The 18,113-nt window shown below is 53.6% G+C and overlaps 1 protein-coding gene across 1 annotated transcript; it reads left to right on the top strand.

Moving 5' to 3' along the window:
* The first annotated feature begins 1,614 nt into the window (after positions 1–1,614).
* Positions 1,615–1,989, top strand: LOC149436993 (protein LDOC1-like). The gene has a single exon (XM_089661203.1). The coding sequence runs from the start codon at positions 1,615–1,617 to the stop codon at positions 1,987–1,989; it is 375 nt and encodes a 124-aa protein (XP_089517329.1).
* Positions 1,990–18,113: the final 16,124 nt, after the last annotated feature.

Below are 18,113 nucleotides of genomic sequence, written 5' to 3'. Positions count from 1 at the left end.
CTTATAGAGTAGTTTCTTTTGTTATTTCCTAATATCCATTGTTCTCTTTTCCAGTTCAGATATGTCTTGGGTGTGGTTTTTAACTCTTTCCTCCGTCTCCTCTACCCTCAATAATATCTGCCCCAGGTCACTCCGAATATTTACCAGTTCTTGCTTTATCGTTTTTTCTAAATTTTTAAACATATCTGCCATCTCTTTCTTGTTTGGTACTTGTAGCTCCTTTTCTAATTCTCTTATCTCCAGATTTTCTGTTATTCGTTGGTTGCTATATTGTATTCCCACCGAGGGTTTAGGGCTACCTTCCAGGCTTATTTCCAGTTCACTTTTTTCCCCAATCACTTGAGACCTTTCTGGGGTCATATTACCTTGAGACATATATTTTTTTTATTGTACCTGTCTGAGACCCCTTTGGCCCACTACTTTTCACGCTTTTGTTTTTCATCTTTTAGGCTCGACTTTTTCCTCCTTCTTTTCTCCTTACTCTCGCCCAAAAGACTGGAACCACAATAAGGTCTAGACACCTTAGGCCTGGGGCTCAAATTTCAATCCTCTTTATTAATTTGTCCACTTTTCCAATTTATTTCCTTTCTATATCTTCTTGTTATTATATTTGGGTCACTTGCAAACTCCCCCAGGGAATCCCCCCCTTTTACGTATCCTCTTTATCTTTCCAGCAACAGTATACTTTTGTGCAATTTTTACGGTCCCAAACTGTCCACACTCACCCTCTCCTTATGATTCCCTCCAGTGGGTTTATTAAGACAGCGTGGGCCTCCGACAAAGAGCTTTAATCCTCTATTTCTTCAGGGGGATTCCTTTGGGCTTCTCCTCCAGCAGATCACTTCCCAGTCCTCTTTAATCAGTATCTCTTCACCCAGGGGCGCTAGGGGCTCACTAGTTGTTTTTTCTGTCACAATACCAGAATGCTGGGGGGGGAGAAGCATCAGCGTCTCTCTCCCCTTCCCAGAGCTCCTCTGCGGCTGATCGTATGATCCCGCCCCGTCTCTTCGTCCTCCCAGCAGCCCCTCTCCTTGGGTCGTACCTCCTCCAGCGTTCCTCGTCTCCCCGCCGCAGCAAGGATCACCAACCGCAGACCCGTCTACAAGCGGACAAATCCCTGGCTCAATGTCCCCATCCCAACAGGCATCCAAGGTAAGGTGGAGGCATCAGGGAGCACTCACTCCGTGCTCATCCACGCCGCCATGTCCATTCTCCTTCTTAACCCCGCACGTTCTGACCTCCTGTTGATGAACCCGGCTTGTGACCTGTTTATCCCTCTGCCTGCTGATTCTGTACTACACTGCCACCACTGTTACCGACCCGGCCTGCCCAACGCTGCTCTAGTTACCTCCTCATATCAGACTCTTACCCGCTATACTCCTTCTACGGTGCCTCTACCACAGCTGGATGAACCCAGGGGCTGTGACCTGGTCTCGGCCTGCTCCAAGTCCATCCCCACCATCAGGGGCCCTGGTGAACAAGCAGGTCGGAGCTTAGATTCTGCGCCTTGGGGGATTCCGGTCTGTGGAGTGCTAGAGGCTCCCGCGGTTGGATTCATGACAGAACCATACGGCCATGTCAGAGTCTGGAGGAGGACCTTCACCCTGGGAAGAGATGTGCCAACATCTGGCGGCACTCACACGGGCAGTGAAGACCCTGGAAGAGGGATACAAGCACCTGGAGGGACAGGTCCAGAGCCTGGCCACACCAGCACCTACAACTCCAGGCCAAGTGGGTACGCCTCCGGCCATGTATGCAGCAGGGTCTGCAGGTGGAGCAGCATTTACCATCAGTCCGCCAGAGCCAAGAGTGCCGACCCCTGAGCGGTTCAGTGGGGACCAAGGGAAGTTCAGGGCCTTCCAAAATTCTTGCCAGTTGTACTTTGACCTGCAACCTCAGACCTTCTCTTCTGAATCAGTGAAGGTAGGATTTGTCATATCTTTGCTGCAAGGTGAGCCCCAGGGATGGGCTCATCGCCACATTATTTAAGGCGATGGCACAATTGTACGATGACCCGCATCGAGCCACCTCAGCCGAGGCAGCTCTCTACTCATTACAACAGGGACGCCAGGCAGCAAAGGACTATTACCGCTGAGTTCAGGCAATGGAGTAGAGGCACACAGTGGAATGATGCAGCTTTACGCCACCAGTTCCGGTTGGGACTTTCAGAACCACTGAAGGATGAGTTGGCGAGAACAGGAATTCCAGACTCCTTGGAAGGTTTAATCGATTGGGTCATACAGATCGATCGCCAACTGCAGGAAAAGAGACAGGAGAGGTCCAGCCAGGGGCAGAGAACTTCATGGATGATGCCTAGAGTACCTGTCATGCCAAGGGTCAGTGTTGGCAGTTGGAGCCAAGAGCCGTCCAAGGGGGCCGAACCGATGCAACTCGGCCTGATGCGACCTACTCTATCTACTGAGGAACGACAGAGGCATCAAGCCAATAACCTGTGTCTTTACTGCAGAGCAGCGGGTCATATGGTGCGTTCCTGTCTGGAGAAAGACTAAGTTCTCTGTTTTTTCTTCTGATATATCTGCTGTGTGTGCAGTCAACCCCACTCACTTGGCTGTACTTGTGTCTTTTCAGCTCCCCTGAGGAAGCACGCAGGTGATGGCTATCATTGATTCCGGGGCCTGTAGTTGCTTTGTCGACCTCGGTTTCGCTAACCAGCACCAGATACAGTTGCTTGCCAAAGAACACAGGGTGAATATTTTTCTGGCGGATTGGCCTCGGATAAAATCGGGGACGGTAGACCGGGAGACCCCCCTATACACATCACGGTGGCGGGTTATCGCCAGGAGTTTCTCCGCTTGGACGACATCGCATCCCCCCTATTTACAGTTAGTTTGGGGCTCCATTGGCTACGAGCTCACCACCCCCAAATTGACTGGAAGACCGGGTCGGTCCAGTTCCACTCACGATACTGTCGGGAACATTGTCTACTCAGGGCATCACTAGATATCCAACCTTGTTAACTGTAAGCCCTGATGCCGAGTTAGCTCAAATAGTACCTGTAGCTTACCACAAATTGCTGGACATGTTTAGTCCATGGGGGGGCAGAGTTTCTTCCTCCACATCGGGCCTATGATTGCCCTATCGATCTGCTCCCGGGCTCCGAGATTCCTTTCGGCCGCATTTTCCGTTATCTGAGCGGGAACTAGGGGCCTTAAGAGAATATATAGACGAGAGCCTCCGGAAGGGATTTATCCGCCCTTCCACTTCCCCGGCCGGGGCAGGGATTTTCTTTGTTGAAAAGAAGGACGGATCCCTGAGACTGTGTGTTGATTACAGGGACCTCAATAAGATTACGGTCAAGAACCGCTACCCCCTTCCTTTGGTCCCAGAATTGTTTCAGAGGTTGAGGACAGCATCCATCTTCTCCAAGTTGGACCTCAGGGGTGCCTATAACTTGGTTCGGATATGTGAGGGGGACGAGTGGAAAACAGCGTTTTGCACTCGGTTCGGACATTTTGAATGTCTTGTCATGCCTTTTGGGCTATGTAATGCACCGGCCACCTTCCAGTACTTTGTCAATGACATTTTCAGGGACTTTCTGGATATCTTTGTCATTGTCTATTTGGACGATATCCTGATATTTTCCTCATCCCTGGAAGCACATCGGGGTCATGTTAAGAATGTGCTGGAACGCCTCCGTCAGCATGGCCTCTATGCAAAAGCCGAGAAATGCTGCTTTGAACAGGAAAGCATTTCATTTCTTGATTTAATAATCTCCACTACAGGAATCGCTATGGACCCACAAAAGATCTCGGCCATCCTGGAATGGCCTGCCCCCACGTATAAGAAGGGAGTTCAGAGATTTATTGGGTTCGCCAATTTTTACAGAAAATTCATAAAGAACTTCTCAGGCCTGGTAGCGCCCATTACCCAGCTCACCAAGGTAGGAGTTCATTTCCAATGGACTCCAGCTGCACAGGCAGCTTTTCACGCATTGAAAACGCTATTCACAACGGTTCCCATTCTGAGCCACTCTGACACATCCCTACCCTACATACTAGAGGTAGACGCATCGGAAGTGGCTGTAGGGGCAGTATTGTCACAGAGGGTGGGGGCCAAGGAGGTAATTGTTAAGGATCCGGGTATGACCAGAGGTGTGTGGACTGACACAGGGAAACGCAGGCTTCAGATATGGTATAATAATAATATTTATTATTAGCTGCACAAATAAACAAACTAATAGGTACACAGTGCAAACAAACAAACCAATAGGTACACAGTGCAGTCAGGGCTGGAGAGGTGGAGTGGTCAGACAGGCCAAGCCCACAGCATGGATTTTCTCAGGGCGCGGGGTCTAAGTCCCAGCCTGCTATTCACCAGGGCCCCTGATGGTGGGGATGGACTTGGTGCAGACTGGAACCAGGTCGCGACCCCTGAGTGCGTCCGGCTGTGGTAGAGAGTGCTGGCAGGTCCAGGTCCGAGCGGGATGGATGGATGACAGTCAGGAGCGAGCGTGGTCAGACTAGCCGGGTCAGTAACGGTGGGGACAGGCACAGTACAAGCAGCAGACAAGGGTAGTCAGGTCACACTCCGGGTTCAGTAACTCACGGGCAGCGCGGTGCAGAGGGTCAGGCAGAGAATGGTCAGGGTCACAAGCCAGGGATCAAACAGGAGAAGTCAGCAGAGGTCAGGATCAGGCAGGGTCGGCAACAAGTCAGGCAGGAACAGGAACACAGGATACAAGATACAGGGGCCCATGGAAAAACACACCAAGGCCCTGACTGTGAGTCTGGCCATTCCTTAAATACAACCCCTGCAATCAGCTTCAGGTGTTTGGCTGACTGCAGGGGTGAGTCTCTGATTGCTGAGAGCACCCGCTGGCCAGCCCTGGTACTGCAGCCCACAAGGCAGGTGAGTCCCACCATTATTGGCAAGTCCATTCCTGACACTAATGCATCCAGTGGCTTTTTTCTCCAGGAAGCTATCCCCGTCTGAAAGGAGCTATGATATTGGGGATAGGGAGTTACTGGCCATTAAGACAACTCTGGAGGAATGGCGATATCTGCTAGAGGGGGCCCTACACCCCATTCTGGTCTATACTGACCACAAAAACCTGGAGTATTTAAAAACAGCCAAACGCCTCCTTCCACGCTAGGCCAGATGGGCACTGTTTTTCATGAGATTTAGTCTTGACATAACGTATCATCCTGTGATCTTTGTGGTGGTGGACCGCCTGTCTAAAATGGCCCATTTTCTTCCACTAGCCAAGACACCGTCGGCCTCCGAAACAGCCCAAGTATTTATTAAAGGGATTGTGAGGCTGCACGGAGTGCCAAAAGAGATTGTCTAGGACTGTGGAGTACAGTTTACTTCCAGATTCTGGAAAGCATTATGTGAAGGGTTGAAGATTAAGTTATCTTTCTCATCAGCATATCACCCCCAGAAAAACGGGCAGACAGAGCGTACTAATCAAACGCTTGAGCAGTATCTGAGATGCTATACATCTTTCCTGCAGGATGACTGGCTGACACTTCTACCAATGGTGGAATTCGCATATAACAATGCGAATCATTCTGCCACCAACCAATCCCCGTTTTTCGCTAATTATGGGTTTCACCCTACTTTCCTGCCAGACCTGGTTCCTGAGAACACAGTCCCGGCGGCTCAGGACACCTTAGAATTCTTCACTACCAATAACAAGCTACTACAAGAGACAATGGCTAAGGCCCAAGAGGACAGTAAAAGGTTCTGTGACAGGAGGAGAAAGGGAGAATTGGCTATACATCCTGGGGATCGGGTTTGGTTATCAACGGTCAACCTAAAACTGACTTGCCCATGCAGAAAATTGGCACCCAAGTTTGTGGGGCCTTCCAGGTAGAACGTAAGATTAATGAACTAGCGTTTAAGTTGACTCTCCCTGAATCCCTCAAGATACACCCAGTCTTCCATGTATCGTTGTTGAAGCCTGTGGTTCCAGACCCCTTTTTGGTCTAGACCTCCAGAAGCCATAGACATCAATGGGGAGGAAGAATTTGAGGTGGAAGCAATTTAGGATTGTAGGAGGGTACAGTATTTAATCAAGTGGAAAGGCTATGGGCCGGAGGAAAATTTGTGGGAACCTGCCCAGAACGCCCATGCCCCCAGATTAATGCGGGAATTCCTTCACAACCAGCCTCAAAGGAGAAACCGGTTGGGCATCCGGAGGCTGCCCGTAAGGGGGGGGGCAATGTCAGGGAATGAGAAGATCGCCGCAGCGATCGAATCTGCACATGCATAGAATCCTGACAAAACATACAGGAAGGCAGGCACTAGGACCCAGGCGCGCCTGTCACCAATGACGGCGCCGGGCAGGCACTAGGACCCAGGAACGCCTGTCAGGAGTCGGGAAGGCTATTTAAACCCGGCTCTTGCAATGCTCAATTGCCGTATGGTCTTATCTGTGTTCCTGAGTTCCTGAGAGTAGCTTGTTTGTTGCCGACCCTGCCTGACCCTGATTTGCTGTCTGTCTCCTGTTCTGATCCCTGGTGTCAGGGCTCCGGGTATGACCAGAGGTATGTGAACTGACGCAGGGAAACGCAGGCTTCAGATATGTTAAAAACAATATAATTTATTAATACTAACAATACAAAATGCAGTGCAATACTAAAACATAACACAGTGCAAACGAACCAAACCAAACCACCCACAGATAACAATACATACAATGCAAGCGTAGTCAGGCAGGCCGGGTCAATAACAATCGGGCAGGTAGGAACAGGAGGAGCAGGCAGAGAGTAGTCAGGTCACGAGCCGGGTACAGCAACTAACGGGGAGGTAGGTACAGGGGGTCAGGCAGAGAATGGTCGGGGTCACAAGCCAGGGATCAAACAGGAGAAGTCAGCAGAGGTCCAGATCAGGCAGGGTCAGCAACAAGTCAGTCAGACAGAAACAGGAACAGGAATGCAGGTAACAAGATACAGGGGCCCATGGAAAAACACACACCAAGGCCCAGACTGCAGGTCTGGCCATCCCTTAAATACACCTCCGTAATCAGCTTCAGGTGTTTGGCTGACTGCAGGGTTGAGTCTCTGATTGCTGAGAGCACCCGCTGGCCAGCCCTGGTACTGCAGCCTACAAGGCAGGTGAGTCCCACCATTACTGGCAAGTCCATTCCTGACAGTACCCCCCCCCCTCAAGGAGCGGCCTCAGGACGCTCCAAACAGTCCTAGCTGGGCAAAATGTTCCACCGCCCGGGTCTGGTAACTGGCGGGATATCAAAGACTGGCACATCGGGCTGGACTCCGGGCAGCGGCACATCGGGCTGGACTCCGGGCAGCGGCACATCGGGCTGGACTCCGGGCAGCGGCACATCGGGCTGGACTCCGGGCAGCGGCACATCGGGCTGGACTCCGGGCAGCGGAACATCGGGCTGGACTCCGGGCAGCGGCACATCGGGCTGGACTCCAGGCAGCGGCACATCGGGCTGGACTCCGGGCAGCGGCACATCGGGCTGGACTCCGGGCAGAGGCACATCGGGCTGGACTCCGGGCAGCGGCACATCGGGCTGGACTCCGGGCAGAGGCACATCGGGCTGGACTCCGGGCAGAGGCACATCGGGCTGGACTCCGGGCAGAGGCACATCGGGCTGGACTCCGGGCAGAGGCACATCGGGCTGGACACCGGATCACCAGGCACCGGGCCCCCAGGCGGAGCAGCAGGCAATGGGCCCCCAGGCGGAGCAGCAGGCGCCGGGCCCCCAGGCGGAGCAGCAGGCGCCGGGCCCCCAGGCGGAGCAGCAGGCACCGGGCCCCCAGGCGGAGCAGCAGGCACCGGGCCCCCAGGCGGAGCAGCAGGCACCGGGCCCCCAGGCGGAGCAGCAGGCACCAGGCCCCCAGGCGGAGCGACAGGCGCCGGGCCACCAGGCAGAGCGACAGGCGCCAGGCCCCCAGGCGGAGCGGCAGGCGCCAGGCCCCCAGGCGGAGCGGCAGGCGCCAGGCCCCCAGGCAGAGTGGCAGGCGCCGGGCCTCCAGGCGGGGCGGCAGGTGCCGGGCCTCCAGGCGGGGCGGCGGGCGCCGGGCCCTCAGGCAGAGCGGCGGGCACCAGGCCCCCAGGAGGGGCGGCAGGCACCGAGCCCCCGGGCGGAGCGACAGGCATCGGGCCCCCAGGCGGAGCGGCGGGTGCCGGGCCCCCAGGTGGAGTGGCGGGCGACGGGCCCCCAGGCGGAGCGGCGGGCACCAGGCCCCCAGGCGGAGCAGCGGGCACGGGTCATCAGACACGACAGCGGGCATCGGGTCACCAGGCATCAGGTCATTTGGCTCGCCAGCGGGCACCGCGTCATCTGGCAAGGCAGTGGGCACCGAGTCACCAGGCACGACAGTGGGTTTGGAGTCAACTGGCATGACCGCGGGCACTGGGTCAGACATTGGATCGTCTGGCTCGACAGCGGGCATCGGGTCACCAGGCATCAGGTCATTTGGCTCGACAGCGGGCACCGCATCATCTGGCAAGGCAGTGGGCACCAAGTCACCAGGCACGACAGTGGGCTCTGAGTCAATTGGCACGACAGCGGGCACCGGGTCATCAGGTACTGGATCGTCTGGCTCGACAGAAGGCACCGGGTCATTTGGCGCTGGATAGTCGTCTGGCTCGACAGCGGGCATCGGGTCACCAGGCATGACAGCGGGCACTGGGACATCAGGCATTGGATCGTCTGGCTCGACAGTGGGCATCGGATCACCAGGCATGACAGCGGGCACTGGGTCATCAGGCATTGGATTGTCTGGCTCGCAAGCAGGCACCGCGTCATCTGGCAAGGCAGTGGGCACCGAGTCACCAGGCACGACAGTGGGCTCCGAGTCAACTGGCATGACCGCGGGCACTGGGTCAGACATTGGATCGTCTGGCTCGACAGCGGGCATCGGGTCACCAGGCATCAGGTCATTTGGCTCGCCAGCGGGCACCGCGTCATCTGGCAAGGCAGTGGGCACCGAGTCACCAGGCACGACAGTGGGTTCGGAGTCAACTGGCATGACCGCGGGCACTGGGTCAGACATTGGATCGTCTGGCTCGACAGCGGGCATCGGGTCACCAGGCATCAGGTCATTTGGCTCAACAGCGGGCACCGCATCATCTGGCAAGGCAGTGGGCACCAAGTCACCAGGCACGACAGTGGGCTCTGAGTCAATTGGCACGACAGCGGGCACCAGGTCATCAGGTACCGGATCGTCTGGCTCGACAGAAGGCACCGGGTCATTTGGCGCTGGATCGTCTGGCTCGACAGCGGGCATCGGGTCACCAGGCATGACAGCGGGCACTGGGTCATCAGGCATTGGATCGTCTGGCTCGACAGCGGGCATCGGGTCACCAGGCATGACAGCGGGCACCGGGTCATCAGGTACCGGATCGTCTGGATCGACAGCGGGCACCGGGTCATCAGGCATTGGATCGTCTGGCTTGACAGCGGGCATCGGGTCACCAGGCATGACAGCGGGCACTGGGTCATCAGGCATTGGATCGTCTGGCTCGACAGCGGGCATCGGGTCACCAAGTATGACAGCGGGCACTAGGTCATCAGGCGTGATAGGATCATCAGGCTGGATCAGTTCATCAGGCTGGGTACAGACATCAGGCTGGGTACAGACATCAGGCTGGGTAGAGACATCAGGCTGAAGTGCGGGTGCCAAGGCACCAGGCTGAACCACGGAAGGCAGGTTCTCAGACGGCAGGCTCACCGGTTTGGATACTGGCAGGATGGTACTGGTTGGAAAGAATTTTTGCTTTTTTCTGGTTTTAACTACTGGGGCACTGCAAGTAAACACAGGTCTGCAAATGAATGGAGCAGCTGAGGACAGAGAAGAGCTGGAAGATGAAACAGAGGAGGGAGCAGCCGCCACAGAGGACCTCTCCACAGGGCCAAAGAAAGGATAGGTGCAGCGAGTGGGAGCAGGGGACTGGTATGTGGTAGTTAGCAGAGTATACTGGGCCGTCACTGGGGGTGCTGTCGGGGATGCAGGAAGAGTGCTGTCAGGGCAGGGGCCGAGGAACGGACAGGCAGGCCTAACAATGTAACGCACTGGCTGACAACAACCACCACCCACAGACCGAAGTCCCTCAGTGCGCGGAGTCTACAAAGAATAGTCAAGTCACAAGCCGAATCAGAATACCAGGAGAGTCACGAGAGTCAGAACAGAGTAATAGTAACACAAAGACACAAGACACAAGTGCAAAGAGCATGTGCGGGCCACAGGCTTATATGTCATCAGCCACGCCCCTCTGGGGGGTGGACCTCAGAGACCTGAAGGCATAAAAAGGATTCCCACCATGCACAGCAGAATCCAAGATGGACGCCAGCACATGGAGTAACATAACCTCAGGGAAAAGGTAGGACCTTGACAGTACCTCCTCCTCAAGGGCCCCTCCCGCTCCGCGGCTCAACAAAAGGTTTCTGAGGAAAGCGGGTATGAAAAGCGCGGAGGAGGGCAGGAGCATGGACATCCGCGGAAGGAACCCAGGAACGCTCCTCAGGACCATAACCGCGCCAATGAACCAGGAACTGTAATCGACCGCGCACCAATCGAGAGTCCAGGATCCGGCTCACTTCATACTCCTCATGACCGTCAACCCGGACAGGACGGGGCCGAGGCAGAGAGGTAGTGAAGCGATTGCAGATCAGAGGTTTCAACAGGGAAACATGAAAGATATTGGAGATCCGCATCCCAGACGGAAGGGCAAGGGCATAGGCCACCGGATTCACTTTGCGGAGAATGCGGAAAGGACCGACAAATCGGGGAGCTAGTTTGGGTGTGGGCACCCGAAGATTGAGGTTGCGAGTAGACAACCACACCCGATCGCTGACCTTGTATGAAGGAGCGGGCAACCGTCTGCGATCAGCCTGGAACTTCTGGCGCTGAGCTGAGTCCCTCAAGGCCCTCTGGATCTGCCCCCATGAAGAACGCAGGGCAGCAAGATGGTTCTCCACAGCCGGAATGTCCTGTGGTGAGAACCTCTCAGGTAATACCGCGGGTTGGAACCCATAGTTGGCCATGAAGGGCGACGTCCCGGAGGAGGAGTTGACCGCCGAGTTCCTGGCAAACTCTGCCCAAGGCAGGAGATCGTCCTGATGGTCTGAAATATAACACCGAAGGAATTGTTCTAAGGCCTGATTGGAACGCTCCACAGCCCCATTGGACTGCGGGTGGTAGGCTGAGGAAAAGGAGAGACTAATACCCAACTGGAAGCAGAAGGCGCGCCAGAATCTGGACACGAACTGACTCCCGCGGTCCAAGACAATCACCTTAGGCAACCCATGCAGGCGAAAAATCTCCCTGGAAAAGACCGTGGCCAGTTCTTGCGCTGTTGGTAATTTCCTGAGTGGAATGCAATGGCACATCTTGGAAAACCGATCGACGATCATGAGGATGACTGTATGACCCCGAGACACCGGGAGGTCTACAATAAAGTCCATACCTAGGTGTGACCAAGGACGCTCCCCATTGGGAATGGGTTGCAGAAGACCCAAAGGGAGATGCCGTGGAGACTTATTCTGGGCACAGATCGAACATGCCGCTACATAAGAGGCAATGTCGGCACGGAGGGTTGGCCACCAGAATAAGCAAGAGACGACCCAACACAGCTGGTTCTTCCCCGGATGCCCGGCAGTTTTGGCGTTGGTGTTTGGTACAAAACATCTACCCTCCGGCTTCCCGGGGGGAGCATCAGATTGAGCCGCCAAAATCTGCTCCCCAAGAGGAGAGGTCAGACTGGTGCGAATGGCAGCCAGGATCTGATCTGGAGGAATAACTGAGATTGGCTCAGAGTCTTCCCTGGACAACTCAGAGTATTGCCGTGATAACACATCAGCCCTGACATTCTTGGAACCAGGCAAATATGAAACCACATAGTTGAAGCGTGACAAGAACAGAGCCCATCTGGCCTGGCGGGGTGTCAATCTTTTGGCCTCCGAAAGATAAGTCAGGTTCTTATGATCAGTAAGAATGAGGACCGGAACCGCGGAGCCCTCGAGCAGGTGCCTCCATTCCTTGAGAGCCAGAATGATTGCCAACAACTCCCTATCTCCAATCTGGTAGTTGCACTCTGCAGAGGAAAGCTTCCTGGAGTAGAATCCACAGGGAAGTAGGGTCCATTGGGCGACCAACGTTAAGACAGGAGAGCGCCTACTCCCGTCTCGGATGCATCAACCTCAAGGACGAAGGGCAATCCAGGATTGGGATGAGACAGTATCGGAGCCGACGCGAAGGCGGATTTCAGAGCCTCGAACGCTACGATGGCCTCGGGTGGCCACTCGTGAGGATTACTGCCCTTCTTGGTTAGGTCTGAGAGAGGCTTTGCCAGCGTGGAGAAGTTCCGAATGAACTTCTGATAGTAGTTGGCAAAACCCAAAAAGCGCTGAATGGGCCAAAGACCATTGGGACGAGGCCACTGTAGAACCGCTGAAACCTTCTGAGGGTCCATGGAGAATCCCTCCGCAGAAATGATGTAGCCTAAAAAGGCAACTTGGGATCGATGGAATTCGCACTTCTCAAGTTTACAAAAAAGTTCGTTCTCACGTAATCGTTGCAGCACCTGCTTGACATCCTGGATATGGGACTCCATGGATTCAGAGTAAACCATGATGTCATCCAAGTAAACTACCACGCACTGCTGCAACAAGTCACGAAGGACATCATTTATGAATTCCTGAAAAACTGCGGGCGCGTTACAAAACCCGAAGGGCATCACCAGGTATTCGTAGTGACCGGTTCTGGTGTTAAACGCGGTCTTCCACTCATCCCCCTGTTTGATCCGTACGAGGTTGTACGCCGCCCTAAGGTCGAGTTTGGTAAAGACTGTTGCCCCCTTAAGGCGGTCGAACAACTCAGTAATCAAGGGAATCGAGTAGGCATTCTTAGTGGTGATTCGATTAAGACCCCTATAATCGATGCAAGGCCTCAATTCACCACCCTTCTTCTTAACAAAGAAAAAGCCCACTCCTGCTGGGGAAGTAGACTTACGAATGTGCCCCCGGGAAAGCGCATCCGCAACGTACTCCTCCATGGCCTTATTCTCCTCAACCGAGAGAGGATACACCCTGCCACGCGGAGGAGTGGCACCGGGTTGCAAGGATATGGCGCAGTCGTAAGGACGATGAGCAGGTAAGGCACCAGCGCGTACCTTATCAAACACGTCCTGGTACTCCCCATAATCAGAGGGCAACACAGAGTCCGAGGAGGCACACAACACCTTAACCGGCCCACGGATGCACCCGGCCCCACACTGTGGAGACCACGAGAGAATCTCGGCTGTTTGCCAATTGAAGGTTGGATTGTGCATCTGGAGCCAGGGATACCCCAAAACCACCGAATAGTGCGGAGAAGAAATCACCTGGAAACAGGCCAACTCCCTGTGAACAGCCCCAATAGCTACTTCCACTGGCACAGTCTCGTGGGTAACCTGTGGTGGTTGCAGGGGCCTGCCATCTATCGCCTCAAGAACCAATGGGGTAACTCGAGCCTGCAGGGGAATGGAGTGCTGGGCAGCAAACGAGCTGTCCATAAACAACCCGCCGGCCCCAGAATCTACCAACGCCTGGGCCGTCACCGAGCCCTCCGCCCAAGAGAGGACAATGGTGATCAGTGGCTTATCTCTGCGGAACGCCGGGGACGAGGAGACTCCACCCAAGATCTGTCCCCGACAGGATCTCAGGTGCAAGCGTTTCCCAGACGGACCGGACAGGACTGCCGAAAGTGCCCACCAAGACCACAGTACAGGCAGCGACCCTCCCGACGCCAAGCGGCCCGCTCTCTCGGAAAGGCGAGCAAACCCCAGCTGCATGGGCTCACCACCAGACAAGCCATCCCCAGGAGGCGTGGGAGGAGAGGGAGGAACGGGTGGGACAGAAAACGCAGGTGCCAGTCGATTGGAAGGCCTCCGCAGGCGTTCCTCGAGTGAAGGCCTCTCCCTGAGCCTGGTGTCAATCAGGATCAGGAAAGAGATGAGCTCCTCCAACACCACAGGCAGTTTAGCTGCAATCTCGTCCTTCAGTGTGTCAGAAAGACCATGGGAAAACGCAGCCACCAGAGCCTCATTGTTCCAACCGATCTCTGCCGCCAGGGTACGAAACTCTATGGCGTACTCGGCCACGGTCCGTGAACCCTGATGCATGGTCATGAGCAGCTTGGCCGCCGAGGCGGAATGAGCCGATACATCGAATACCCTACGGAAGGCATCGACAAAACCGGAAAAATCTTGAATCACCGGGTCATTCCTCTTCCATAAGGGATTTGCCCAGGCCAAGGCCTTGTCTGAGAGTAGTGAAATTAGGAACCCAACCTTTGACCTCTCAGACGGGAAGGCGTGGGGTATTAATTCAAAATAAATACCCACCTGGTTGAGGAACCCACGACACTGACTCGGCTCACCCCCAAAGCGCTGTGGAAGAGGGGCAGAGCCAGTCATACCTCTGGGTGCCGCTGATGCAGCCGCCGAGGTGGTGGACGCAATAGGCGGAGAAGCAGCGGGAGAGACCACCGGAGTGACTACCGGCCTAATAGCACCAGGAGCAAGGTGTGCAGTGCGTGCAAGCAGAGTTTGCAACGCCTGAGCGAACTGATCCAACAGGTGATCCTGTTGATCGAGTCTGGCGACTATCGTTGGGAGCGAAGGCGTGCCTGCACCGTCAGGGTTCATGGCACTTGTGTAATGTCAGGGCAGGGGCCGAGGAACGGACAGGCAGGCCTAACAATGTAACGCACTGGCTGACGACAACCACCACCCACAGACCGAAGTCCCTCAGGGCGCGGAGTCTAAGTCCCAGGCTGCCCTTCACCAGGGCCCCTGATGGTGGGGATGGACTGGACGCAGCCAGGAACCAGGTCGCGGCCCCCGAGACACCTCAGCTGTGGTAATGGCCGCCGCCAATGGCGTGTAGCTGGTGGAAAAGACAAAAGAGTAGTCAGACAGGCCGGGATCAACAACAACAGGACAAAACAGTACAGGACAGCAGACGAGAATCACAGGTCACGAGCCGGGTTCAGCAACAGAGGGTCAGATCAAAGGAGAATACAAAGAATAGTCAAGTCACAAGCCGAATCAGAATACCAGGAGAGTCACGAGAGTTAGAACAGAGTAATAGTAACACAAAGACACAAGACACAAGTGCAAAGAGCATGTGCGGGCCACAGGCTTATATGTCATCAGCCACGCCCCTCTGGGGGGTGGACCTCAGAGACCTGAAGGCATAAAAAGGATTCCCACCATGCACAGCAGAATCGAAGATGGACACCAGCACATGGAGTAACATAACCTCAGGGAAAAGGTAGGACCTTGACAAGTGCCTTGAGCAGAGGAATGACATTGCAAGCTGACTGAGGCTGGGTGCAACAAGTCTGACCATGTCTGCAGTATGGGTTGAACAAAGCTGAGCTTACACAAAGCCTGTCTGGTCAAAGACTGCACTGCGTTTATACAATCCCTTAATACCTGTGGTGAACATGCAGCATAATGCTCCAAGAAGCAATCCACATCATCCTCTAATAACCACACCAGGGACTCTACCTGGTCTGCACTAAATGGTGGCAAAAAGTCATTCCTGCTTTCAGGGGTACCAGATGAAGCCAACTCTACACAAATCTGAATCAAAGGTTGCACCTCAGAGAACTCTGTGCCCTGATCTACTAGAACATGAGCGATCCGTATACATTCTAGCAGTTGATAACGGGTATACTCCCTCAGAGTCTGATAAGCATATTCTCTGTCATCAAAAACCAGCAGCAACAAATACTCAACGCAGCTTGCAGACCCTCAGCGGCAAGCGGCTCTAGACAGGGATGACCAGCGGTCAGCGTTCCAGGTACAACCAGTGATCAGCAGACAGCAGCAGCTCCCAGGGCACTCAGCAGCAGACAGCTTCCAGGGACACGCAGCCACGGACAGTGTGCAGGCTCCCTCAGCAGCAGCTCCCAGGGCACTCAGCAGCAGACAGGGTGCAAGGGTGCTCAGTAGACAGGCCTACAGACTGGCAGGGTCTCAGCTGTGGGGTCTGACCTTTGAGGAGAAGGCTCATGCAGAGCTGTGGAGACTCCCAACCCTGGGGTATTGTAGAGGACTACAGTCCTGACCTTTTGGGGTCTGCAGAGTGCACAGGGGGGATGGCTGGAGAGGCTCAGTCCCCCTTACCCGAGCCTCCCAGCATCTTTCTGGGAGCAAGATGGTTCCAGCCACATCATGGCCAAGAACAGAGAGAGGGCTACTTCCTGTGCAAGGGTTTTGAAAATCAAGTGGGATGCGGCTAGGTTGCCTCGGCAACGGCCGGCCCAGCAGACTTCAGAATGTGCCAGGGGGGAGGGAGGGTGGAGGGATATGGCGGGGGATGGGAGAGGCACTGGCAATCTGTGACAACTTGGATCAGGGCAGAGACTTCGAGAGCAAGCTAATCAAAGAACTGCTGACTCTCTTGTGAATAAAGAAATCCAGAACCACCCCTTATCACGCTTAAGGTAACCCCCAACCTGGATGGTTCAATAAAACACTACTGAATATGCTTGGCACCCTACTTTTTGAGAAGAAGCAACAGTGGAGCCAGCATATTGCCGCAGTGGTACATGCTTTCAATAAACTGAGAATGACGCCACAGGCTTCTCGCCCTATTGTCTAATGTTTGAGCAGGAGGCTAAGTTACCTATGGCTCTAGCTTTTGGCACAGCTCCCGATCACTTAGCCTTCTCATCACATCAGGGGTATGTAGAGAGGCTAAAGAATCAATTAGAAACTGCTTATGAGAAAGCTATACAGGCCTCCCAGTCAGCAGGACAGTCAGCAGGACAAGATATGCAGCCCGGGGATCAAGTGCTACTAAAAAACCTCAGGGTTCCAAGGAAGCACAAAACTGCAGTTCGTGGGAATCTCAACCACATGTCATTTGTTGGAAGTTGCCAGACCTGCCTGTCTCTCAAATCTGTCCAGAAGGGAAGAAAGGCCCAGCAAAATCTTGGCACCGTAACCATCTCAGCGCCAGCAAACAACCCTTTAACTGTTGGGATTCAACCACGATAGCCTCCCCCACCCCCTCCCTAGTCCATTCCAACTCCAGAAGAAAAGAGGGCCAATGAAGAAGAGGGGGTAGAAATGGGAATAGGAAAAAATTGGAAATTGTTTTTATACATCAATATTTTTATTATTTTTTATTTTAGTTTAAATATATTTTAGGATTTTTATTTTTTTATTTTTCTTTATTGTTTCAGTATTTTGTATCTACATTTATATATTTCATGGTAATATAGCAACACTAATAAACAATTAATTTAATTAGTTCCAATACATACATTAGGGATTCATTCTGTTCATGTATCCATTAAATAAAACACTGTAGTTTTTAAGTAGATAATAAAAAAATATTTGAATTAGTATGTATGCTTATTTGATGTATTTAATTGATTTATAATGTATTTATTATGTATTAACATTGCAATAATGGTGCCTTACCACACATTGTCAGTACTAGTGACAGTAGATCAGAGTGTAGGGAGGAGAGAGATATGACATAGAGGCAGTTTGTATCTAAAAGTCACGATGCATTGGAGTAATGCATTGTTGACAATTGTATAGAGGTAATTGGCCCAATTAAGATGGCGCCCGGATACCCTATATAAAGGATACCAGCATTGTGGCGTATAATCAATTCTCCCTGATGAAGCCACGTGACCGGGTGGCGCAACGCGTAGGGGAGGGGCTCTGACGTCACAACGCCAGTTCAGATTCATGGCGAGTACTGAAAAAGTGCATGGACACATGGTTGAGGCAATTTCATAGCGGTTTTTGATTTTTGTTCATGTGATTGCGCATTGTTTTTCATTAAATAAAGCTACATAAAAAGGATAAGGCACTATGTTACATTTTCTTGCATGACATCATAAACACACGGAGAGGTGGAGGCAGCACATAGACCCCTGCAGGACGAGGAGAGAAATACCTGATACATCAACTGAGGCACAGTACAACCAGGAAGGAGCTTGAGAGACCCCCAGTGGGAGAAGGGTGGCAGTGCAGTCTATTCACCAGATCCAGGAGACATCTCAGCATGGAGATTACCACTTGGTCCATATAGGACAACAAGCGTTATTAGCCTGACTTTACAGTTTGGCTATTTTTGAGGTGAGCGCATATATATTTCTCAGCACAGC

Source organism: Staurois parvus, unplaced genomic scaffold (assembly GCF_062004578.1).
Source record: "Staurois parvus isolate SC_StPar_1 unplaced genomic scaffold, SC_StPar_1.0 ptg001325l, whole genome shotgun sequence".
Classification (NCBI taxonomy): Eukaryota; Metazoa; Chordata; class Amphibia; order Anura; family Ranidae; genus Staurois; species Staurois parvus.
The sequence above is the reverse complement of the archived record's forward strand: the minus strand, read 5'-3'. Positions and strand labels throughout refer to the sequence as shown.